At 52.8% G+C, this 24,904-nt stretch overlaps 1 protein-coding gene across 2 annotated transcripts; it reads right to left on the bottom strand.

The window, feature by feature from the left end:
* Nucleotides 1-1,190: 1,190 nt before the first annotated feature.
* On the bottom strand, nucleotides 1,191-18,622 carry LOC125621412 (tripartite motif-containing protein 10-like). Of its 2 annotated transcripts, XM_075119575.1 has the most exons (6): nucleotides 18,210-18,622; nucleotides 14,932-15,499; nucleotides 12,122-12,217; nucleotides 8,214-8,444; nucleotides 5,528-5,550; nucleotides 1,191-1,775 (listed from the first exon to the last, which is right to left on the bottom strand). In XM_075119575.1, exons 2-6 carry the CDS (start codon nucleotides 15,337-15,339, stop codon nucleotides 1,676-1,678), a joined length of 858 nt encoding a protein of 285 aa, XP_074975676.1. In that variant the 5' UTR covers nucleotides 15,340-15,499; nucleotides 18,210-18,622; the 3' UTR covers nucleotides 1,191-1,675. The 2 variants fall into 2 exon arrangements, with proteins under 2 accessions (XP_074975676.1, XP_074975677.1); XM_075119576.1 differs by lacking the exon at nucleotides 5,528-5,550 and having other exon boundaries at nucleotides 1,704-1,775.
* Nucleotides 18,623-24,904: the final 6,282 nt, after the last annotated feature.

Genomic DNA, 24,904 nt, shown 5'->3' with positions numbered 1-24,904 from the left:
TTATAGAACAAACCACCAGTGTTTGGGGTGTATCTGCCCTGTCCTGAACTGGGCGTTCTCAGTGGTGATTCATACCAGGCAACAGTCACACCAGTAACAATTCTACTGTCAGCAAATTTAATAATATGAACCCAGACCATCCAAATATGCATTTATCCACATTTTAGAAAGACCACTTTCGGAGGAAAGTCAAATACAATAAATTGCTGACAGCAAAATCAGGGAGATTTCTAAAAGAAAAATGAGTTACATGAAGAACACCTATGGTAATTTTTATACCCAGTTTGCACCTCATGAAAACAGCTTGGATGTGACAGATGCTGGACATTTTAGTTTGAAGGCCGTGCATCTCAAGGGGGTTTTCCATATGATCCGTTCATTTTTATTTCATATTCCTGGTATTGTCAGAGTCATTCCCACCCTGACAGTTACATTATTTACTTGACGGTATAACGGGGGCGGAAGAGAGGATCGAGCAGGAAATGTCGTGCATGATGGAATCCAGCATCATTCCTATATTTGTCATCAACCCTACATTTCTCATCTGTTTTTGCCTTTCCATCCTATATTGGGCAGCGGGCACAAGGGAACTGATTGGGCTTTCAGGGCTCTGTTCATTTTAAATTCATATGGAAACCAACCTTTTGTTTCTGTCTCAAAATACAACTCACACAGCAGACCAATGCTTTCCGGAAAGTTTTAACAAACAAATTTCCCTCTCGGGTCCATTTACTGGGGGACTTCAATAAGGTGAACAGGAGAACGCAAGCAGTTTGCCTACACGGGGACAATTCATTATTCTAGAAAATATATTAACACATTAAAACTAACGCAATGGTAAACATGACGTAGGTGCTTTTGAAAATCCCACCTGAAGTTACTTAGCAGCACGAGTTCCACTGGAAATCAACGAGTCTGACGTCGCTTCGGTTCCTTTGAAAATTCCAGCCTTCGCACCCCGTACACACGCTAACAGTTGTATGCAAATCTATATTAGCTGGTTGTGACTAAATAACAATCAGCTCACATGAATTTAACACCCCTGTTCCCACCCCAGTTGCTTCACCCAGGCCTCCCCGCACTCTCTCTGCTCCCTTCCTGAGCCTCTTCAGCCAGGCCTCCCCCTGCTCCCCCCCCAGCCTCTTCAGCCAGGCCTCCTCCTACTCCCCCCAGCCTCTTCAGTTGGGCCTCCCCCCTACTCCCCCCTCCCCCCAGTTGAGGGGTCTCTCCAGGCCATAGAGATCAGGGGGGTGGGGGCTAGAGGAGCTGCACGCTAACACCATCCCAGAAGAGCGGGTGGATTCTCTCCCCGGCGAAAGAAGCCTGCGGGAAAGTGAGGATCGGGTCCCCACGATCAGCATCAAAAAACGCCACCCGCCCCTCTTCATAGTCCAGATAAACCCGGATCCTGCGGGGTGCCCAGCTCGGGGACAAGGGGGTGCTCTGCCCAGGGGATGTGAGAGCCCAGTACTCATCCTCACTGCACATCCCAGCCCAGATCCCCTGCTCAGGTTCAGGGCTGATCTATCCCTTCCTGCCCACGGACTCTCTGGCCACCCCCACAGCACAGAGTCCCCTCCCCTCCATCTCCACCTCCACCTCCCAGTAATGTCGGCCCGAGGTGAATCCCTCACAGCCCAGCACGCAGGGCACAGTGTCACATCTCTCAGGGTTGTCAGGCAGATCCTGCCGTGTGTCTCCCCATCTCACATGTCTCCGATCCGCAGACACGGTGAGGTCGGGATGGGCCGTGTCTGGATCCAGAGTCACGTTCACTGCAGAGAGAGAATCAGAGCGTGAAGGGCAGAGCTCGGCCCTGGGGCAGGGTCTGATCGTGTCCGTACAGAACCTGCCCCAGCTGGGGAGTGAACCAGGCAACCTCCCCCGTCCAGGATTTACCCAGCTCTGCATGGGGAGCAGCGCTGAGATCTCAGCCATGTGCAGGGGGGATTCACACCCCTGACAGAGCCAGTTCAGTGACAGAGTGAAAGGATCAGCTCAGCTCAGCCAGGCCCCCAGACCCAGAGTCCGATTCTCAGTGATTCCATCCTTGTGCTTGGGGTAAAGACAAGGGGGGTTAGAGGGAGGTGGTTTTAAGCCACCTTTGTCCTTCCTTTAGTCTCCCTGGCCCCTAGTTACAGGGGCCTCAGGGCTGCAAAGCAGAGATCGGCCATAGTGTGATGCCTCCTGTCTATGCCCCCAGCAGAGCCATCCCTTGGGGAGGGCGAATCCGGGCAACCGCTTTGGGGAGCCTGTGCGATTGGCTGGCGCGGTCGGTCCCAAAAGAGACGAATCTGTCACTTCCGCCCTGGACCCCCTAGAGCCGGCCCTGGCCCCCAGCATGCCCCAAACCCACTCCTACAATAAGAGCTGGGGGCAGAGTGCTGAAGAGCCCCTCTGTCAACTTCACATGGACGGGACGGGACGGGGCGGGACAGGGCCGGGGGCGGGCGCTCCCTTGCACTGGAGCTATTTTCTGGGGACTGTTTCCACGCACATTGAGGCCCCTTTGCTCTGACAGAGCAGCATAAAAGGGCCTGACAATCTTTCCCCATCTGCACCCACCTCTCCCCACGGATGTGATTAGAGACCCTGGCACCAGAGGAGGCTCCCAGCAGATTACAGGGAATCCAAAGTCCCCCGTCCAATGATGTAACTCTTCACACCCCATCTCCTTGCAGAGCCCCCCCCTCCTAAAGATCAGCCAGCTGAGCAACAGAAAAACTGCTTTTATAGAGACCCCACTGGCCCCCCATGACTCTGTAGCTGCGGTGTGGGGAGGACACCGCACGCTTCCTGAATGGCCGCTCGTCTTGTGCTGGTCTATCGGGGACTTTCCAAACTCCACACTGCTGGCCCCAAAGCTATGCAATGGCTAATACAGGATTGCCAACTTCAAGAGATCAAATCTCATGAGATTGTCCCAAAAATCACGACACGTTTGAAAAGGATTCTGTTGTCGTTTTTAGGTCAGTCTCTTGATGTTTGAACTCCCCTGGCCCCTCCCCAGGGTGTGAGCAAGTGACAATTAGTGTTGCCCACTCTCCCACATGTACTGGAGAAGGTGATTTTGGCTCCTGCTGCAGGAGCTCTCACCCCCACATCTGCCCATCTCCTGACCAGCAATTAATCCTGTCCCCCAGCCCCCCATCCGTTCTGTCCCCATTCAACCCCCCTTAAATTCAGTCCCCCAGCCCCCATCATCACTGCCCCATCAGTTCAGCACTCCTACCCCACTGCCCTCCCAGCACTCACCCTATCTGCTCAGAACCCACCATCAATACAGCCTCCCCCAGCCCATCAGCCCCCCACTCACTTCAGGCTCCCTGCAGCCCCCAGGCCATAATAAAGCCCTCCCAGCCTCACCTCTGCTCCTCCTAGGGTTCTTCATCTTCCCTACACCTGGGGGCTACCGTGGGGTCCCCTCTCCCACTTCCCAGGCTGGCTGGGGAGCAGCCGCACTGGGTGGCTGACCACAGGGAGGGAGCGGCAAACGACTTAATGAACTTGCACTGCCCAGGGAGCCTTGAGCAGGGTGAGTCGGTGCAGTTCTGGGGGGCAGGGCTGGAGCTGGGGGGAACTGGCTGGCGCCTTCTATTGCTGGTTCATCAATGGCCGGGAGCGGAGTCGTGTAACACAGCTGGGCGTGTCGCTGCCGTGGGCGTCTGTCTCAGCGCAGGGCCGGCCAGGCTTGTAGCTGGACATCAGCATCACAGGGCGAGAGGCAGCCCAGGCTGGGGATCTGGAGGGCTCAGCAGTCCCACCGTCCAGGCTGCACCCCGGGAACCCCGTCCCACTCATGTAAATCTCCCTTGTTGCAAATGAAAGCGATTACTTCTTGTTCTACCCGCACTGGACTTGAAGAACAGCTGATCACCGCTCTGTGTAGAACAGCCTCAGACATATCTGAAGACTGTTATCAGGCCCTCCCTGAGTCTTCTCTTCTCGAGACTAAACACACCCATTTATTGCAACCTTTCCTCACAGCTCATCCACTCTAAACCTCTGATCATTTCTGTTGCTCCCCTCTGAACTCTCCAATTTTTCCACATCCTTCTGAAAGTGCGGTGCCCAAAACTGGACACGGAATTCCAGCTGAGGCCTCACCGTGGCAAGAAGGGTGGAACAACGTCCTTCTGTGTCTTCCACGTGACACTCCTGTTAATACATCTGTGGTGGGGTGTTCACCCCACATCAGCCCCCCATAAGAGTGAGGGAAGCTGAGAAAGAGGAGATGAGCGAGACAGGCCACACACGGGGGGTTTAGGGCAGAGAAGCAACCCCTGATTGGACGATGAATCTCAGCTGAGCCAGGGGGGGTCTGGGCTAGTATAAAGCCAGGAAGCTGGCAACAGAAACTGGGTGCCGCGAGGAAGTCTGCAGCCACCCTGTGTGCGTTGGAAAGGGAAGGAGGGAACCCAGGGGAAGAGTAGGATGCTGGGAGCCTGGCCCTGGGGGAAGGGAGTACTTCGAATCACAGGGCTAGAAGGGACTGCCAGGGTCATCTCGTCTAACCCCTGTACGAGAGAAGGGTGGAGAAGAAAGCCTCTGGGAGGCGAGTAGGAAGCAGCCCAGGGAGAGAGCAGACCATTTAGTGACCTGGCTGGAGGGCTGAGTCCCAAAGAGGAAGCTGCAGCCCTTGGAGCGAGAGATGAGGCTGCAGAGTGAGAGAGAGACAACCGGGGGAGAGACTGCAAGGGGAGGTGTTGGCCCTGGAAGAGAGTAATCCCCAGAACAGCATCACACGGCCGATTCATTCAATGTGTGATCCATTTTAACCCCCAGATGTTTTTCCACAGTCCTGCTGCCTAGCCAGTTATTCCCCATTTCGTAGTTGTACATTTGATTTTTCCTTCCAAAGTGGAGCACTTTGTCTTTATTGAATGTCCCCTTCAACTTATTTTAATCCTTCCTCCTTCCGCCCTTTGTCTTTTGTGGCTTTTTAGACTGTAAACTCCCTGGGGCAGGGACTGTCTCTTACTACGTGTCTGTGCAGCTCCCCGTGTGTTGGGCCCTGATTTTGCCTTGAGCGTCTCGGCCCAGCCATAGAGCTACTGATCACAGCACGTTATAAACTCCTTAGAGCAGGGAATGTCTCTTCCATCGTCTCTCTTGCCACGCCAAGCCCACTGATAGCGCTCACGGCATAATAAGAAACAATTAATAAACAGCTCATTGAATAGTCATCAGAGGGCCCTGACTTTCCATCCCTACCAACCTAGGTGGAGTTTGGAGTCTGTGACCTAGAAATGAGAGACCCATTCTCCATCCCCAACCTCCTGAGGTCTCCACTCCATCAGCGACACTATAAATAACAACCCTGTCTCTACGTAAATCACTCTTTTCTCAGGTAGACCTATTCTGGAGTCTAGTCAAAATGACAACAGCCCCAAGATTAGATTTAACAGAGGGAGATTGGGAACCAGCCCCACGCTCTGCACTGCTGGACCATGGGGAGCCAGGTCTCATGTCCAAAACCCTTCCCTGCACTGGGAAGTGAAAGGGAGAGTGAGAAGGAGCCACCTACCTGCTCAAGGTGCCTTTGATGTCCTAGAGGGGAAAGATAAAAGGAAATTCAGTCCCGTATCTCATACTAAGGATCCCTTCTGCTCTGGAGGGGACTCACTTTGTCTTCACAGTTTTGAGTTTCAAAGTGAAATGATTTGTTATTTATTAACATAAACAAAAACATCACACGTGTTGCCGTTGCTCTTTTGGAGAAGTGCTCTGACTGCAGGATCTGGGCCCAGGAAGTTTGTATAAGGAGGCACACGAGCTCTTCGTGTAACGACATGTGAATAACCACCCGGCACACGAAACCAGAGGGCTCAGCCTTCGGAAGATCCTTGTTCAGCACATCAGAACACTCAGAGGCGTGGGGAAGATCCCCTCCTGCAGACTCCAGTGGGTCCAGAGGGAGGAATGTCCCCCATGCTGTGCTGCCCCCATGCTGTAAACTCTCTCCCCACTCGCCCACAAACATTACGAAGGCTGTGCACTTCTTAACATCCACAGGAAGCTGGGGCTGGGTGAGAACAATGGGTGTGGGGTACAGAGTAACACAGGGCCATTCACTATCCTACACGCCAGGTCAATGCAGGAGACCTGAGGAGTGAAGAACGCTGCCCACAGCAGATATTGGTTGCAACAGAGAATTTGACCCTAGGTATCAGCTAGAGAAGTCCAGGATGCTACAGTTTATGTCTCACCTTCTTTCTTGTTTGCTGCTTAGAGGCACTTTTTGAAAATTAAAATAATTAGAAAGCTTTTGAAATTCTAAGGACTACTTATACAGTCAGGATACCATAAGTAATGAACAGCTTCCCTAACTAACTTCAGTTCTGGAAAAAAAAAATCACGACAGCCTCAGACCTCATGTATCAATTTTGAGGCCACTATTTTTCCTTTTTTGGTGTATGTAGGAAGAGTGTCAAAATCAGGTTTAAAATGGAAACTCAGCTTCAATCTTAGCTATTTCTGTAATTAAGGACTGGTTCCATCTTTCATCTTTTGGAGTTAGCGTCTGGAACAGAAAATGCCAGATTGGATCAGACTTTAGGTCCATCTGGTCAGTATTCTGTCTCCAAAGGTGGACAGTGCCAGATGCTTCAGGGGAAGGTGTAAGATAATTTGCACCCCACATTCTCATCCTGCTCTCTAAGAGGTAGCGACTGGCTGAAGCAATGAAGCATAAGGTTTAATATCACTCTGGATATTGTGTTATCCATATAAATATCCTATCAATTCTTGAGTTTTGCTAAATGCTTGATATTAGGGGGCTTATTCCTCCACCCTCTCACTTCCTTGGTCCTTCTCGCCTGAACAGAGAGCAACAATACCCTAAGTCCAAAGATGCCAACAATTCGATGTTTACTGGGGTGAACCTCCAGCAAGCTTAAATCCAAGTTCCTTTTTCCTTATTTTTGAATCCCAACTTACTTCCTGTTTGCCCCTTATTTATATAGTAATATTCTCAGCTATACCTTAACCAATCATTTTACTGAACTTTACCTAACCAATTGTAACATGGTTAGCTAACCAGTTATATCCCACCACCTTCATTAGTTTACACCCAGCAAAATTAATTATCCAGCAGACAGAAACAATCACAGAACCAGACAGAGACCATGAAAATAAACAATAGCAAAGTGGGAACTATAATGACAAAACAATACAGAAATGAGGATTTTACAACTACACCTATAAAGACATAAGGGTTTCCCAGCTGTGTCTATTGATAAGCGAGTTCTTACCAGACAGAAAACTATCAAACTACATTTCCTTTTACATCTTCTAGATGCTTCCCTTTCTCTGGAGGTGGTAGATCGGATCACCTTTCCAACAGCCCCAGATTGCCTGATTTCAATGTGACTGGTTTGGGATGTGAGGATGTGACCAGTTGCTTCCCAGCTGAATGCATCCAATGAAGTGAGCTGTAGCTCACGAAAGCTCATGCTCAAATAAATTGGTTAGTCCCTAAGGTGCCACAAGTCCTCCTTTTCTTTTTCCCAGCATATGGCAGCCCCTGCTGCTTAGCCAAAGGCCTTAGCCTAAGAACAGGGCCTCAGACTGTCGCTGTGAGAGAAGGCCCTTACACTGGCAGACAGTGATTTTGATTCTCTCTTTTATACCTCTAGAACTAGCTAAATGATAAGAATACACCTGAATTCTTAAAGTATAGGCCTTTCCAGACAGGCCTGAATATCAGGGGGTAGCTGTGTTAGTCTGTATCCACAAAAAACAACAAGGAGTCCGGTGGCACCTTAAAGGCTAACAGAGTTATTTGGGCATAAGCTTTCGTGGGTCTCAACGACATCTGGTGGCAATGAGTTCCACAGTCTAATTACGTGATGTGTGAAAACATGTTCATTGGATCCGTTTTGAATTTGTCACCTTCTAATTTTATTGAATGTCCCTTTGTTCTTGCATTAGGAGACAAGGAGAACAGAGTTTGGAGTTTGCCATTTTTGGAGGAGTCTTCTCCAACTAGAATTCAAACGAAGAATTTTTTTCATTTAGGACTTGATCCTATGCCCAATGTACTCAAGAAGTATATTTCCATTGACTTTAATGAGCATTTTATCAAGCCCTTAAGGAAAAATAATGTATAGTTTACTAATACTGCATGTTCTGACCATTCACTCCTACACTCCAAAAGTGAAGAGTTAGGAGACTTTCTTGCCCTGTGAAAGGTTCTGGTAACACTGTCTCACCTGCAGGAATTCACTCGCTGGCAGCTGGCACTTCCGCTCCATCTCACTGATCAGGTAATTGAAAGAAGATATTTCCTCAGATAGTTTGGCAACATACTCAGCCCTCCTCTTTTCAATTTCCTTATTCAGCTCTTCCAGCTGGGCCAGGAGGAGTTGCTCTTGTTCCTCCAGAAACTGGCGCAGTTGCTGAAATTCAGACACAATCTTCTGCTTCTCAGTTTCTAGCTGTTTCTGAAATGACGAGATACAGCCAGGGAAAGCGCAGGTCAAGGCCAGGGACACGGAGTGAGTCATGGGACATTTTATAAAGCCTTATGTGTGCACATGGGAGCATGTCATTGCAACCCCGTAGCATTTAACTCCTGACATTTTATGGAGAACATGCTCTATGCTCAGTAGACAGGTGGTTTTTCAATAGATTTTCAAGAGTCCCGGCGGGTGTTTAGAACATGAACGTATCTTGCATTGTGAGGATATTCTGTGATCCGTGGCATCTGGAAAACCAGATCCTTCAGATAACAGAGAGCATAGCAGGTGCAGGATCCAGAACTGGAGAGGCAAGGACTAATTCTGGGGAGCGAGCAGTAGAACCCAAGCTCAGAAACACTGGAAGTAGCGATGTCACTGGGGCCTGTTCCAACGCTCACCAAAATCAACAGGAGTCTTTCCAATGACTTCAGTAGGGTTTGGTTAGGAGTTAAGTGACCATCCTTCTCTGGGGCAGCATGAAAGATCCCCTAAGCTTATATTCCACCAGCTTAGGTTAAAAACTTCCCCGAGGCACAAATTCCTTGCCCTGGGATGGTATCGCAGCCACCACCAAGTGAGTTAGACAAAGATTCCGGTAAAGGACCACTTGGAGTTCCTGTTTCCCCAAAATATCCCCCACAAGCCCCTTCACCCCCTTTCCTGGGGAGGCTTGAGAATAATATACCAACCAAATAGGTAACCAAGGTGAGCACAGACCAGACCCTTGGGGTTTTAGGACACTAAAAACCCAATCAGGTTCTTAAAAACAGAACTTTATTATAAAGAAAAAAGTAAAAGAAGCACCTCTGTAAAATCAGGATGGAAGGTAATTTTACAGGGTAATAAGATTTAAAACACAGAGGACTCCCCTCTAGGCAAAACTTTAAAGTTACAAAACAAAAAACAGGAATAAACCTCCTGCTTAGCATAGGGAAAATTCACCAGCTAAAACAAAAGATAATCTAAGGCATTTCCTTGCTATTACTTACTATTTCTGTAATAATTAGCAAAAAGAAAAGGAGTACTTGTGGCACCTTAGAGACTAACCAATTTATTTGAGCATGAGCTTTCGAAAGCTCATGCTCAAATAAATTGGTTAGTCTCTAAGGTGCCACAAGTACTCCTTTTCTTTTTGCGAATACAGACTAACACGGCTGTTCCTCTGAAACCTGTAATAATTAGATGTATCATTTCAGTAGGAGCTGGATTACTTGCTTGGTCTCTTTCTTTGTCTCAGAGAGAACACAAAGGAAGACAAAACAAAAACTGCATGCATCCGATGAAGTGAGCTGTAGCTGACGAAAGCTTATGCTCTAATAAATTTGTTAGTCTCTAAGGTGCCACAAGTCCTCCTGTTCTTAAAACAAAAACCTTCCCCTACAGATTTGACAGTATCTTCTCCCCTCATTTGTCCTTTTGATCAGGTGCCAACCAGGTTATTTGAGCTTCTTAACCCTTTACAGGTAAAGGAGGGATTTTATGCTACCCTTAGCTGTATGTTCATGACAACCCCGCATCCCCCTTCCCAGCTCCGACACCACAGAGCCTTTACCCCATATCCCCCCTTCCCAGCTCTGACACCGCAGAGCCTTTACCCCACGTCCCCATTCCCCATCCCTCCTTCTTAGCCAGTCCAAATATACCTGTAGTACGCGCTCCTAGTCACACCCCTTACAACTTATGGTCATGTTCCATTCTGGAGGGTTGTGAGTCTGGGATCTTCATCCCACCTCTTTTGTATCCCATGGGAAGGGTAAGGAGTAAGGTTGTGTCCTGGCCAAGACCGGGCTTTTCTTTGGCTTTTAGTGTTTCTTATGCCTCCCCCCATTCTCCTTTGCCCCTCCTAACTGGTTGCTTGACCTTGGCTTGAGAGAGGAGCCAGGCAGCCTTCCAGTGTGTGCTCATATTTAAAACTTTTATTAAAGCTAATGTTAAAAAAATTATATAATATACAGGTTGGGGAAGGAGTGTCTGTACATCTTGACATAGTGCTTAGATTATCCACAAATATAAAGTTAGTTTTTAAAAGTCACCCTGTAACACTTTAGAATCATAGAATCAATGAATATCAGGGTTGGAAGGGACCTCAGGAGGTTCTAGTCCAACCCCCTGCTCAAAGCAGGACCAACCCCAACTAACTCATCCCAGCCAGGGCTTTGTCAAGCTGGGTCTTAAAAACCTCTAAGGAAGAAGATTCCACCACCTCCCTACATAACCCATTCCAGTGCTTCACCACCCTCCTAGTGAAAACTTTTTTCCTAATATCCAGCCTAGACCTCCCCGACTGCATCTTGAGACCATTGCTCCTTGTTCTGTCATCTGCTACCATTGAGAACAGTCTAGATCCATCCTCTTTGGAACCCCCTTTCAGGCAGTTGAAAGCAGCTATCAAATCCCCCCTCATTCTTCTCTTCTGCAGACTAAACAATCCCAGTTCCCTCAGCCTCTCCTCATAACTCATGTGCTCCAGCCCCCTAATCATTTTTGTTGCCCTCCCCTGGATTCTTTCCAATTTTTCCACATCCTTCTTGTAGGGTGGGGCCCAAAACTGGACATCGTACTCCAGATGAGGCCTCACCAATGCCGAATAGAAGGGAACGATCACGTCCCTCGATCTGCTTTACCTGTTCTTATCTGTTCCCATTATACTAACAAACCCATCTGGCTAGGCAGAAGCCACACACTGTGTCTTTGTCCTTTGTTCTTCACACACATTAGTAAGGATGTAAGAGTATCAAAAGTCAAACCCAAAATTCTATCTCAGGTTAACAAACAGGCTTATATGCTAACAGTTATGGCTGTTGAAAGTAAAGCCAAAAAATGGGGGAGAAATTTGCAAAAAATTTTGAAATTTCAAAGTTGTTTCCATTTTTCAGTGTTCAAAATGGGACAACTTTTAATTTCTTTGAAAAATATCATGAAATAACTGGAAAAAATTTCACATTTCTGTTTCCCCTTTTTTCTAAAATGTAATAAAATAATGTCCATTGCCACCACCGCCCCATTTGTTCCTTTTATTCCATTCTCTCTGGAACTCTTCAAAAGTTCTCCCATTTTGGAAAAATTGGCAAAAAGAAAAAGGAAAATCCAGGAGAAAAAACCTGGAAATTATTCATGTTATTGTACTCAGTGGCAAAAAGGAGCAAAAGGGGAAACAAAGGGATAAAAAACATTTGAAATTTTGAAAAAATTTCAGCTTTTTAAAACCAAAATTAAAACTTCAGTTTGAAATGAAAATAAACATTTTTGTTCATTCTGAAATTTCCTGTCAAAAAACTTTTATTATTTATTTGCAAAAGACATTTTCCCACAGAAAAAAAATTGTTTTCTACTAAATCCCATTTTCCTACAGGACATTTTTGTGTTTGAATTTCGACCAGCTCTAGTTGAAAGACTAAAAGAAAAACTACCATTAGCTAAACAAATTACACTCACATTATCAATGGAAATATTTGGATTATTAAAACTCTTTCCTTAATACTCCATTTTCCTGTTTATACTCAATTAAATCAGAACAGTTCTTCTTTACAATGAGAATAAAGAAGTAATAAACTTTCACGGAAGGGAAGATGTTTCTCACTGTTCTTCTTCCGTTAGACTAAGCAGAGTATCAATAATGTCCCTGTGCACATTTGTCTCTGAGTAAGAACAGCACCTACCAGTAGTTCCTGGCTTGTATTTTCTGCACTAGATTTATATGACAGAATCTCTTCTCTCTCTTTTTTCCAACTCTCCAAACGGCTCTGAATTTGTTCCTAACAAAAGAAAAACTGGATTAGCTTTGGTTGCTTTTGGAGGGCTTTCCCCCATTTTATTTATATTTTCAAGAATATGAAATGCATAATAAAATGGGTGAGTGCTCTAACCACATGACTATACCGTCATTCTCATGCTTGAGGTCTCTCTCTCTCCTGCAAATGACTCTCTAAGGGCTTGGCTACACTTGGAAGTTAGAGCGCATTAAAGCAGCCCCGGGCGCCCTAACTCATGACGCGTCCACACTGGCAGACTCCGTGGCTCCGTGGCTGGAGCGCTCCTGGTGCTCCACCTCGACGAGAAGCCGAACGCTTGATGCGCCCTGGCTGGAGCACCGCGGCGCCAGTGTGGACGCCCTGGTCTGTTAGTGTGCTGTGATCGGCCTCCAGACGTGTCCCACAACGCCTGCTCCAGCCACGCTGGTCATCGCTTTGAACTCTACTGCCCTGCCCTCAGGTGACCACCCGTCAGACCCGCCCTTTAAACTCTCTGGGAATTTTGAAAATCCCCCTCCTGTTTGCTCAGCCAGGCGTGGGGTGCTCTCAGTGCAACTTTCCCGGTGACCAGGCCTCCATGCGCCAGGCGAGCCCCCGCATGGAGCAATGGCGAGGTGCTGGACCTCATCAGTGTTTGGGGGGAGGAAGCTGTCCAGTCCCAGCTGCGCTCCAGCCGTAGGAATTACAATACCTTCGGGCAGATATCAAGGGCCATGCTGGAAAGGGGCCATGACCGGCACGCGCTGCAGTGCGGGGTTCAAGTGAAGGAGCTGCAGGATGCCCACCGCAAAGCCCGCGGGGCAAACAGCCGCTCCGGTGCTACCCCGCGACCTGCCGTTTCTACAAAGGGCTGGACGCCATACTGGGGGGCGACCCCACCTCCACTCTGAGCAGCACCCTGGACACTTCAGAGCCCAGTTCAACCAGGCAGGAGGGGGGGGAAAGCGGGAGCGAGGGTGCTGAGGAGGAGGGGGACAGCCCAGCACCCCCAGCATGCAGCCAGGAGCTGTTCTCAAGCCAGGAGGAAGGTAGCCAGTCGCAGCGGCCGGTGCTTGGGGAAGGACAAACTCCAGAGGAGGTTCCCGGCAAGCAGCTTTTATTTTGGGAAGGAAGTTGTTGGGGGCGGGCTCTTGGGGCGAGGAGGGTTAGGGCCGCGTGCCTAGATGCGGAATAGGGCGTTGATGAGCTCTCTCACATCGCAGCAATCAGCCTCAGCGATCTCTTCAAAGGTCTCATGCAGAAGCTGGGCAATGGGCTTGCGCAGGTTCCTTGGGAGAGCCTCTGTGGCCCTTGTCCCAGTCAGGCTAACATGTCCCCACCACTGTGCCGCGAGGGGCGGGGGGACCATTGCTGCCCACAGGCAAGCTGCAGACGGGCCGGGGCGGAAGCCGCCTTGCCGCAGAAGACCCTCCCTTGCTTCCCAGGTCACCCTCACCAGCGAGATCTCTTCCAGGACAAACTCATCCTGTGGAAAATGTGGGGACAGTGTTCAGTATAGGGCCCCCCTGCCGCTGTTGGCTCTCCCCGAGGCACAGAAACCCAGAAGACAGTGTGGCCGTGAATCAATCAGTCCCCCTTGCCCCTGTGCTTGCTCACCATTTTGGGGCTCCCGGGGGTTATGTGCGCAAGCTTTGGGATGAGCGGTTTCTGCTGTTGTGTAGACTGTGCTTGTCTTTAAGTACGGGGGAATCATTGCTCTGTCTGGTGTGAACAATGCTGCCTCTGTTAAGTGTTGCATTTTGGCTTTACAGATGCAGCCTTGAGATCCCAGCCGTCCTTGTTATCAAGGGCCGAAAGACTCCAAAGAATCAGGAAATGTACACGAGAAAGCAAAGAGGACCTGCTGCATGAAGTCATGCAGCTGTCCCTTAATACACATCGAAAAGCGCAGGAGTGGCGGGAGAGTGAAAGGAGGGTCCGCCTCAAGGCATCCCTCATCCTTGCAGCCCCGCGCTGGGGCCCTCTAATAGCCCAGCTCTCTGGCTGTTCAAATTCAGCCAAATACTCCGCCCTGATCCTCCACCTCCTTCCCCCCGGATAACAGTGCCCCGGATCTTCATTTTGAAAATATGGTCACCTACCCCTGCCTCCGCAGATTTCAAGAAATCTGCTGGAATGGGCCAGGCCCGCAACCGTTGTCCATTCTGTATGAGAAGCAAACCCCGCTCCCCCCACCTTGCAATGATTAAAAGGAACCTGTGTGAGCTGGAACTTGTAGAGTTTCCTGCCCCCACGTGGATTTCTCCCTGCACAGGGGATGCCCTTGCTCTCGGGCACGCAAATCATACCCTGCTTTACATATCCTGGTGCTATTAAAGCCATACAGCCCTGCGAGCGTGGGTGTCGTTACACCTGTATAAAAGTGTATAGCCTATTCCTGCATGGAAATGGAAACAAGCATTCCTGGCATCAGGCACCTTTACACCAGTCCAACTTGTATTCACACCCGGGGGCTTTTGCTGATATAACTATTTTGTTTAAAAAAAAAAAAAATCCCACCCGTCACCAGCACAGACCAGTACAAAACCTGTATGCAGAGGAGGCCTGAAAAACACGTCTCCGCAACGTTCTTCTTGTATAAAATCCCTTCTGCTTTTCTACCTTGTCATTGTAGGAAGCTAGTTTTATTACCTTGCTGGTTTTATATTTCTCAGATGGCTCTGTTCTGATTGCTCGAGGCTGCCTGGGCTGGGATGCCTTCCCAAGGCAAAAATTACCTGGGAATCCAGAGCAGCCTCCTCGAGAGGAAGCACGGGGTGGTCTTTGTGACGACTGGACTCTTTGCACACCACACAGATGAGAGTTTGATCCACTTCACAGAAGAGTTTCAAAAGCTCCTCGTGTTTTTCACATGCTTCCTTCCCCGTTGGGTCTGGGAATTTTTTGGCTATTTCAACTACAGCCCTGAGCTGCCGGTTTGGCTGGAGTTCCCCTTCCTGGAAGGGGTCCCTGCACTGGGGGCAGGGATAGTGGGGGGAGGTTTTGGACTCCTTGCAGTACTGAGTGATGCAGGCTCGGCAGAAATTGTGTCCACACTTGAGAATCACCGGATCGTTAAAATAAGCCAGGCAAATGGAACAGAGAACAGCCTCTTGGAGCTCTTTGACCCGGCTTGTGGAGGCCATGGCACCTGGGAGAAAGAGGAAAGTACTGTCACGTTCACTTGCCCAGCAATGTGTCTATCCCCGGCTGGAGCTGGCCTCCGCCCTTCCTGCAGCCGCCTGCCCTCTGCCTCCTTGCTGGTCTGCTGTGACTGTGTTCGCTGGGGCCTGGGATCCTTCAGGTCTGGAAAGGAGAAAATATAAGGAGAGATGTAGATAAAATCAGGGCCGGATTATCCTTCTGTGGGCCCCCTTGGAGGCAATGGGGCGCGGGGCGGGGAGGTCGGTCCCCGGAGCGAGGGGCCGGCCAGGGGCAATGGGGCGCGGCCCGGGGAGGTCGGTCCCCGGAGCGAGGGGCCGGCCAGGGGTAATGGGGCGCGGGGCGGGGAGGGCGGTCCCCGGAGTGAGGGGCCGGCCAGGGGCAATGGGGTATGACGTGGGGAGGGTGGTCCCCGGAGCGAGGGGCTGGCCAGGGGCAATGGGGCGCGGAGGGCGGTCCCTGGAGCGAGGGGCCGGCCAGGGGCAATGGGGCGCGGAGGGCGGTCCCCGGAGCGAGGGGCCGGCCAGGGGCAATGGGGCGCGGAGGGCGGGGAGGGTGGTCCCCGGCGAGGGGCTGGCCGGGGCAATGGGGCGCGGAGGGCGGTGCCTGGAGCGAGGGGCCGGCCAGGGACAATGGGGCACGGAGGGCGGTCCCTGGAGCGAGGGGCCGGCCAGGGGCAATGGGGCGCGGAGGTCGGTCCCCGGAGCGAGGGGCCGGCCAGGGGCAATGGGGCGCGGGGCGGGGAGGGCGGTCCCCGGAGTGAGGGGCCGGCCAGGGGCAATGGGGTATGACGTGGGGAGGGTGGTCCCCGGAGCGAGGGGCCGGCCAGGGGCAATGGGGCACGGAGGGCGGTCCCCGGAGCGAGGGGCCGGCCAGGGGCAATGGGGCGCGGAGGGCGGTCCCCGGAGCGAGGGGCCGGCCAGGGGCAATGGGGCGCGGGGCGGGGAGGGCGGTCCCCGGAGTGAGGGGCCGGCCAGGGGCAATGGGGTATGACGTGGGGAGGGTGGTCCCCGGAGCGAGGGGCTGGCCAGGGGCAATGGGGCACGGAGGGCGGTGCCCGGAGCGAGGGGCCGGCCAGGGACAATGGGGCACGGAGGGCGGTCCCCGGAGCGAGGGGCCGGCCAGGAGCAATGGGGCATGGAGGGCGGTCCCCGGAGCGAGGGGCCGGCCAGGGGCAATGGGGCACGGAGGGCGGTGCCCGGAGCGAGGGGCCGGCCAGGGGCAATGGGGCATGGCAGGGGCGGCCCCGCTCTGCCCAATGCGAGGTCCGACGCCCAGTGGCCCACCTGGCCCTGTAATGCCAGCGTGACCCTTCCCCTCGGGGATGGGCCTATGCCACACCACACAGCCCCCCTGCCCAACACCCCCCCTCCCTATGGCCAGAGCGGCTCCAGACCCACTATGCCCAGCACCCCCCCCCCCCCGAGACCCTGCCACAAATGCACAGCGCCCTGCACAACACCACCCCTGCCCGCAGCCCCACCACATCTGCCCAGCACCCCCCGTCACTGAACCCCCACTCCCTAGTGCCCCAGCACACACAGATCCTCCCCGCCCCTTCACAGCCCAGCGCCCCCCCCAGACGCACCCCCCTGCTGGAATCGCTCTAGCCCCCCCGGGGAGTGATGCGATCAGCCAGGCCAGGACCTGCCCTGGCCAGGGTCCCTCAAGATGCACTTGCCTGGAGGGGCCCAGCCAAGCCCCCCACATTGCCCCACACCCACACCTGGCTGAGACTGGCCAGGCTTCTGCACCAGTCCCAGGTGGCTCAGCTCCGGGGAGACAGGCGGGGCCCCACAGGTGGTGGGAAGCAGAGACTGCCCAGAGCCGGAGGCGCGCTGGGGTCCAGCCAGGGGGCTGAGAGGAGCCGGGGCTGGGGCCCGGAGGTGGAGAGGAGCCCTCGGCCAGCTGGCGGGCAGGCCAAGAGGAGCAAGTGGTGGGCGGGGGGAGCCAGAGGGCTCTCGGGGCGCAGTGCAAGGGGAGCAGGCCAGGGCCCCTTCTGAGCATGGGCCTGGCTCCCTGGAGCCACTGTAAACCTGGCACTGTATAAAATAACGAATATATTGAACTCCTACGTTTGTACAGATTAAACTTTAAACAAATATTTTCCTATGCAGTCATAAAAAGAATTAAGTCAGTCAAGTCACCGAAGAGATCCAAGCATTTTCTAAACAAAAGAGTTGATCGTAAAATCCCTCATTCCGTGCCCACAAAAACTTTATAGAGGCCAACAGTATCGGCAGAATGATGCCAAAAATATGCCATGATACTTTCCTTCAAACATCATTGTCAAGGGTCCCTCCCCACTCTGAACTCTAGGGTACAGATGTGGGGACCTGCATGAAAGACCCCGTAAACTTATCAGCTTAGGTTAAAACTTCCCCAAGGTACAAACTTTGCCTTGTCCTTGAACCCTAGGCTGACACCACCAAGCATTTTAAACAAAGAACAGGGAAAGAGCCCACTTGGAGACGTCTTCCCCCCCCAAATATCCCCCCAAGCCCTACATACCCCCTTTCCTGGGGAAGGCTTGATAAAAATCCTCCCCAATTGGTACAGGTGAACACAGACCCAAACCCTTGGATCTTAAGAACAAATGAAAAATCAATCCGGTTCTTAAAAGAAGAATTTTAATTAAAGAAAAGGTAAAAGAATCGCCTCTGTAAAATCAGGATGGTAAATACCTTACAGGGAAACCAGATTCAAAACATAGAGAATCCCTCTAGGCAAAACCTTAAGTTACAAAAAGACACAAAAACAGGAATATACATTCCCTCCAATACGGCTTATTTACCAGCCATTAAACAAAAGGAAATCTTTTCCATTTGTTAGCATTTCTAGCTAGATTACTTACTAATTTAACAGTTGTAAGGCTGGATTCCTGATCTGTTCCCGGCAAAAGCATCCCACAGACAGACAGAGCCTTTGTTTCCCCCCTCGGATTTGAAAGTATCTTGTCTCCTCATTGATCATTTTGGTCAGGTGCCAGTGAGGTTACCTTAGCTTCTTAACCCTTTACAGGTGAGAGGGTTTTGCCTCTGGCCAGGAGGGATTTAAAGGTGGTTACCCTTCCCTTGATATTTATGACAATCATCGTTAGGAATTATTTTTAAACATTCCAAAACAGGATCTGATGTGAACTAGAAATAGATCCGAGTTGCCGTCTTAGATTGATTGGGACTGGAACTTTGCCCAGGTTCTGGTGTTCTCGAGCTAATCGGATCCATTTCTGATATAATTTTATTATTAATGTGTGTTGCTACATTTAAGAACTTCCTCTGGGGGGCCTGCTCATGCCACACCCCAGAATGAGCAGGCCCCCCAGAGGTCCACTTTTGTATGACTCTTTTTTGAGTTTCAGGTCAAAACGGTTGAAATGTTCCTTTTGACCTTTCAGAATGGATTGGTTCACGTTTTGGTTTCAAAAGGCCTTTACCTCACATACCCTCCTCCCCGCCCCATAGACATTTCCTTGGCCACAAGGGCCCGTCCCAGCCACCGTCTTCTCCTGACTCCCTCTCTGGGTTTTCCGTGGCTCAGCCCTTCGTCCAAGTCACCCCAGGGATCTTGTGAGGACCGCCCCAGGTCACGTGGTGGAGAAGGGACGGAGGGATGTGTGGCTTGCCAGCAGGGAGGGTAAGGAGTGGTTACGGGGTGGGAGGATGGGGGTCCAAGGCCTGGAGGAAGAAGAGGGTAAGGCTGGTGGGGGTGAGGGGCAATGGCTGGGTTTGTCTGCTTTTTTGCCCCTTGGAGGTGGCGACCCTACCTAACAGCATTGTTAACTTGCTACAATTCTCAAACATAGAGGGAAGCTCACGCGCTCGTCGTAGCCTGGCCGTGGGCCTGGGACTTCGGCTTTGGAAATCGTGGCCCTAATAGTCTATTGCTGCTGGCTCGGCGTCTGCCCGGGCTCTGAGGCTGCGGCCGCCCGACTTTAACTTCTCAAGGAGGCCCTGGAGTTCCCCCGCAGCCAGGAATCTCATGCCAGCCTCGCCTCCTGGGCTCATGGTGGGTAGGATGTGCTGAACGACCTCTCCGAGGACGTTGGCCAGCTCCTCATAGATCAGCAGGTCCTCGGTGAGCCTCTTAGCCACGCAGACCTTCCCCGCTAGCCCGTTCATGAAGGTAACACATTTCCGCAGCCCGTTCTGCAGGGCGACGATCTTGCCCTGGAGCACGGCCAACGCCTGCCGCTCCGCGTCGATCTGAGCCAGGCGCGGCTCGTTGGCCGCGATCTCGGCCTCCACCCGCCGCTCCTCCTCCTCGTGGCTGCGGACGTCTGCTGAGAACCTGGCCGCTTCGTTCGTGTGTCGATGAACGGCATCCTGGGCCTCGCCTGCAGCTTTATTGGCGGCATCCAAAGCTACCTGCCCACAGCCGACCATGATGGAGCCTGGGGGAAGCGAATGTCATTAGTTCTGGGATAGCGATTTGTACTGGTATTAAATGAGCGCTTGGAGGCCCCGACCGAGATCGGGTCTGCCCATCCCCCCAGGCCCTGCACAGACACCCCCCACCCCCGACCGAGATCAGGTCTGCCCATCACGCCAGACCCTGTAGAGACCCCCCCCCCGACTGAGATCGGGTCTGCCCATCGCGCCAGGCCCTGCACAGACCCCCCCCCCCCCCGACTGAGATCGGGTCTGCCCATCGCGCCAGGCCCTGCACAGACCCCCCCCCCCCCCCGACTGAGATCGGGTCTGCCCATCGCGCCAGGCCCTGCACAGACACCCCCCACCCCCGACCGAGATCAGGTCTGCCCATCACGCCAGACCCTGTACAGACCCCCCCCCCCCCCCCGACTGAGATCGGGTCTGCCCATCGCGCCAGGCCCTGCACAGACCCCCCCCCCCCCGACTGAGATCGGGTCTGCCCATCGCGCCAGGCCCTGCACAGACCCCCCCCCCGACTGAGATCGGGTCTGCCCATCGCGCCAGGCCCTGCACAGACCCCCCCCCCCCCCGACTGAGATCGGGTCTGCCCATCGCGCCAGGCCCTGCACAGACCCCCCCCCCGACTGAGATCGGGGGTCTGCCCATCACGCCAGGCCCTGTACAGACCCCCCCCCGACTGAGATCGGGGGTCTGCCCATCACGCCAGGCCCTGTACAGACCCCCCCCGACCAAGTCTGGAGCCCTGTCCACCGGGGCTGCACAGATACCTTCCCCCTCCCCCCAAACAGAGCTCAGGGCCCCCATCATGCCGGGTGCTGCATGGACCCCCCAACAAAGACTGGGGCCCAAGCGCTGCATATGTGGAGTGGGGTCCCCTAGCTAGTAGCAAACTCCAACCCCCTCCCTTGCTGTGGGGTGCAGACCCCTCCAGCAGCCTGCGGGGAGACGGGCATTCCCCCAGGACTCACCCCCCCAGCCACTCACAGACCCACGGCCCCCCCCAGCAGCCCCAGCCTGGGGCCTCCTTCCCTTCGGGCCCGGTGCTCCTCACACACGGCCTGGGCTCGTGCCCTCCCCAGTGACCCATGCAGCCCCTTCCCCCCCCACCCGCCCCCAGAGGTGGGGGCAGCATGGCCAGGTATCCAGCCAGAGCCCTGTGGGGAGTCTCCTGTGTGCTCCCCCCCGGCAGGGCACCGGGGCAGGGCAGCTTCCACAGCCCGGCTGCTGCTCCGGGCAGTGGAGGGTGCCACACCCAGACCCCGAACGGGATCAAGGCCCCGTTGGGCCAGTGCTGCCCAGATGCCAGGCCAAGGTGCTGACGGGCTAAACAGGAATAAATGGGCTGGGATTTGAGAGAACCAGAGTCTATTCCTGGCTCTGCCAGGGCCCCACTCGGTCATCTTGAGCCAGTCGCTGCCCCGCTCCATGCCTCAGTTTCCCCACCTGTACAACATGGGTAATGACACCCCCCTCCTTTGTGAAGCACTTGAGCTCTGAGGTGGGAAAGAGCTAGATAAGAGCCAGGAATGGTTTGGATTAAACCAGGCCCAAGGTTTTACATTGCTGACTACACGGCAATAAATTATTTGAAATCACGTGGTTCTTAAGTGTGTGGTGAATATGTGGTTATGGGACCTTTCTATTCATGGAACCCATCCACCTATCCCCACACTCCCCTCTCTCCATCCATTTCTCCATCCATCCCCATACACCACCCCCCTATCCATCCATCCCCACACCCTGCCCTCCATCCATTCCTCAATTTCCATACACCACATCCATCCATCCATCCCCACACACACCCCCATCCATCCCCATACACCCCCTCTCCCTCCGTCCATCCTCACACCCCGCCCTCCATCCATTCATCAATTTCCATATACCACATCCATCCATCCATCCCCACACACACCCCCATCCATCCCCATACACCCCCTCTCCCTCCGTCCATCCCCACACCCCGCCCTCCATCCATTCATCAATTTCCATATACCACATCCATCCATCCATCCCCACACACACCCCCTCCATCCTTCCATCCTCATACACCCCTCTTTCATCCATCCATCCATCTAGCCTCACACACCTCTCTTTCCATCCGTCCATCAATTCCCACACACTCCCCCCATCCATCCATCCCTCTCTCCATCCATCCCCCCACACCCATCTCTGCCTCCATCCATCCCAATACACCTCCCCCATCCATCCATCGCCATTCACCCCCCTCTCGCTCCATGCATCTACATACACCCCCCCATCCATCCCCATATAGCCCCATCTCTCCAAGCCCATACACCCCCTCTATCTATCCATCCATCCATCTTCATACAACCCATCTATCTCTCCCCCTACACATCCATCTGTGTATCTACTTGCTTGGAGGCCTCTTTGTGTTCCCTCCCCCTAGTGTAGGACCCACCCAGCTGGATGGTGGATAAGATCCCCTTCTACCACATACAAAACATTTGGCCTGAGCCAAGAAATGAGCCATCTCTAAAGAAGAGGGAATTGTGCTCTCGGTGTCCTGCTGAAACTGCAAACCGGGCTGGGTGACCCAGTCTGAGAACCTGCCAATGTACTTTGTACAGAACAAAACATCCCATGAGAGAGAATCAGAACCACTGCCCCAGAGGGGAAAGGCCCCGTGCCCCATTCCCTGCACCCCTGAGCCAGCCATTCCCCATCCCTGGGGCTGGATCGGAGCCAGCATGCCCTAGAGGGGATAGACCCCCATCCCATTCACCAGCCCTCTTATGCTTGCCAGTTTCTGGCTGGTTCTCCATGCTCAGTAGAGACTTGAAGAGCGAGAACTACTGGAAAGGGGATTAAGTGGCCCCATCCTATCGTGCCAGTGGATGGACGGTCTCTCCAAGTCCTAAATCCCTGGTAGCAACTGCGAAGTGTGTGCGATAAGGCGCCACGAGGCAGTAAGGTACAAACAGCACAAGCCACTCACCCGCAATTGTCCCCAGGAGAGGAATAAACATCAGCCCGATGCCGATATCTCGTTGCAGTCGGTTGCGTTCTGCTTCCTCTCGTTGTCTCCGCAGCTCGGCCTGCATTTCTCTGAGGTGTCTGTTGGCCCTTTCCAGCATCTCTCTGGCCTCTCTTTCTGACCTGCGGCAAGAGCCCAGCTGGATTCTTAAGCGCTCGAGGTTCCCTTTCTTTTCCTCTTGCTCATCCTGCAGGTTTTTCTTCTTCACTACTAACTCCTCGGTTGTGGCGTCTACCGACTCCAGCTGCCTTCCCAGCTCCTCTTCTGCTGCTGACATCTCTCGGGAAGCTGCCTCGATTCGTCCCCGGATTTTCCCATGTGCATTTGGATCTGCCTCGGCTTCAAGTAGGTGTTGGGTGAAACACACCAGTTCCCTCATCCCTGCCTCAAAACGGTCCCGGACGACCAGCTTATAACCCTCATCTCGCCCAGAGCAAGTCGAAAGAGCCATGGGGAGCTGCCACGAGATGATATCCTGCCTGCAAGAACAAAATAACTCTGAGCATCGCAGACAGATGTTGGGTCCAGCTGTTAGCAGAGGACAGCTGTTATCCAATCTGTGCACGGTTACACCTGGGCAAGTACAGAACAACTCCACGGGTGCAGCAGGGTCGCTCCAGATTCACACTGGTGACTGAGATCAGAATCCAGCCCTGACTCCATTGAGGGCAGGGGGATCACTCTGGATTCACACTGGTGACCGAGATCAGAATCCAGCCCTGACTCCATTGAGGGCAGGGGGATCACTCTGGATTCACACTGGTGACCGAGATCAGAATCCAGCCCTGACTCCATTGAGGGCAGGGGGATCACTCTGGATTCACACTGGTGACCGAGATCAGAATCCAGCCCTGACTCCATTGAGGGCAGGGGGATCACTCTGGATTCACACTGGTGACCGAGATCAGAATCCAGCCCTGACTCCATTGAGGGCAGGGGGATCACTCTGGATTCACACTGGGTCACTGAGATCAGAATCTGGCCCTTTATCGTTATTTGATTCCTCACAAATGGAAAAGTTCTGTGGCCTCTTCAGGTCCACAGGATCTTCTAGTAGACAGACTGATTCCTTCCTTGCATTGCAAATCCGCACCTCGCCTTTCCCCTGCCGATCTGAAATTCAAGGCGCGTCAGCTCCAATAAGCAGGGACACGTCTGTAATGTAAACGTTTTCAGTGGGAAAGGGCCTCACGTAACCACAGAACAAAGGAGGGCCCTGATTCCTCGCCATGTTCCTAGTTTAACATGGAGGTGACTTCGTGTTACCAGTTCTCATGGGAGGTTTTAGCCTTGGTGACTGGAGAATGTGATTTTTTCATACCCAGCCCCCCCAGCCTTTGACTGTCTTCCCTGCACCACAGGGGTTTTGGGGTACGGGTGGGGTGGGGTGGGGTGAGCAGCTCCCTGCCCCAGGTGGGGGGGGGGCGGGTGGTGGAACCAGGGTGCAGGTCTGGGGCTGTACTGATGTAAGGCAGGGGCAGATGCGAGGGCCAGGTGCTGGCAATTAATTGATGTGGCAGCTTCAACAACCTCTGCAATTACCCTTAGGTTAACGAACCGGCTGATGGTGCCATTGGCATCTTCCAGCATAACCGCACCCCAGCTCCGCTCTGCCCATCGCCTCAGTGGAGGGGAACGTGCTGACACCCTGAAGGACGGGTCTCCCAGCGAGAAAGGAATGGTGGGGGAAAGGAAGTAAATGAGCCCCTGGCGTGGGTGGCAAAGGGGGCATACAGATGCCACGACGAGGGGGGAATGAGGGACTCTGGGATCGGCGGAAAGAAGGCACACCGAGCCCCTGGCATGAGTACTCCTAGGGGAATTCTGTGCCAAAAAATTGAAAATTCTGCACAGTTCTGCATATTTTATCTGACAAAGGAACACCGTATAATCACACCAGTTTCAATTATTTTGGTAATTCATTTCAAAACCCCTGTCAGCAAGTCTGTCTGTCTGTCTCCAAACAACAAAAAAGGATTCCCCCAGGAGAAGAGAGTTAAAAAAAAAACCCTATGACCACCCAGTTCCTGTTTCTCTGTTATGCTTTTGTTGGGCACCTCAGTCTGGGTGCATCATGCATGGTAGCTGGGCACATCCCTGCCCCTCCGGTCTATTACTCAATTCTTGTTTTTTCATCCTGTCCCCATAGAGAGGTTCCCA

Source organism: Caretta caretta, chromosome 14, assembly GCF_965140235.1.
Source record: "Caretta caretta isolate rCarCar2 chromosome 14, rCarCar1.hap1, whole genome shotgun sequence".
NCBI classification, from domain to species: domain Eukaryota; kingdom Metazoa; phylum Chordata; order Testudines; family Cheloniidae; genus Caretta; species Caretta caretta.
This window is presented reverse-complemented; position numbering and strand designations above follow the sequence as displayed.

Coding starts and splice junctions, on each gene's coding strand:
- LOC125621412 (XM_075119575.1), bottom strand. CDS start 15,339: ATGGCCTCCACAAGCCGGGTCAAAGAGCTCCAAGAGGCTGTTCTCTGT. Junction 8,445..12,121: donor ATACAAGCCAGGAACTACTG/GTAGGTGCTGTT, acceptor TCGTCATTTCAG/AAACAGCTAGAAACTGAGAA. Junction 1,776..5,527: donor ATCAAAGGCACCTTGAGCAG/GTAGGTGGCTCC, acceptor CTCTCTCTGCAG/TGAACGTGACTCTGGATCCA.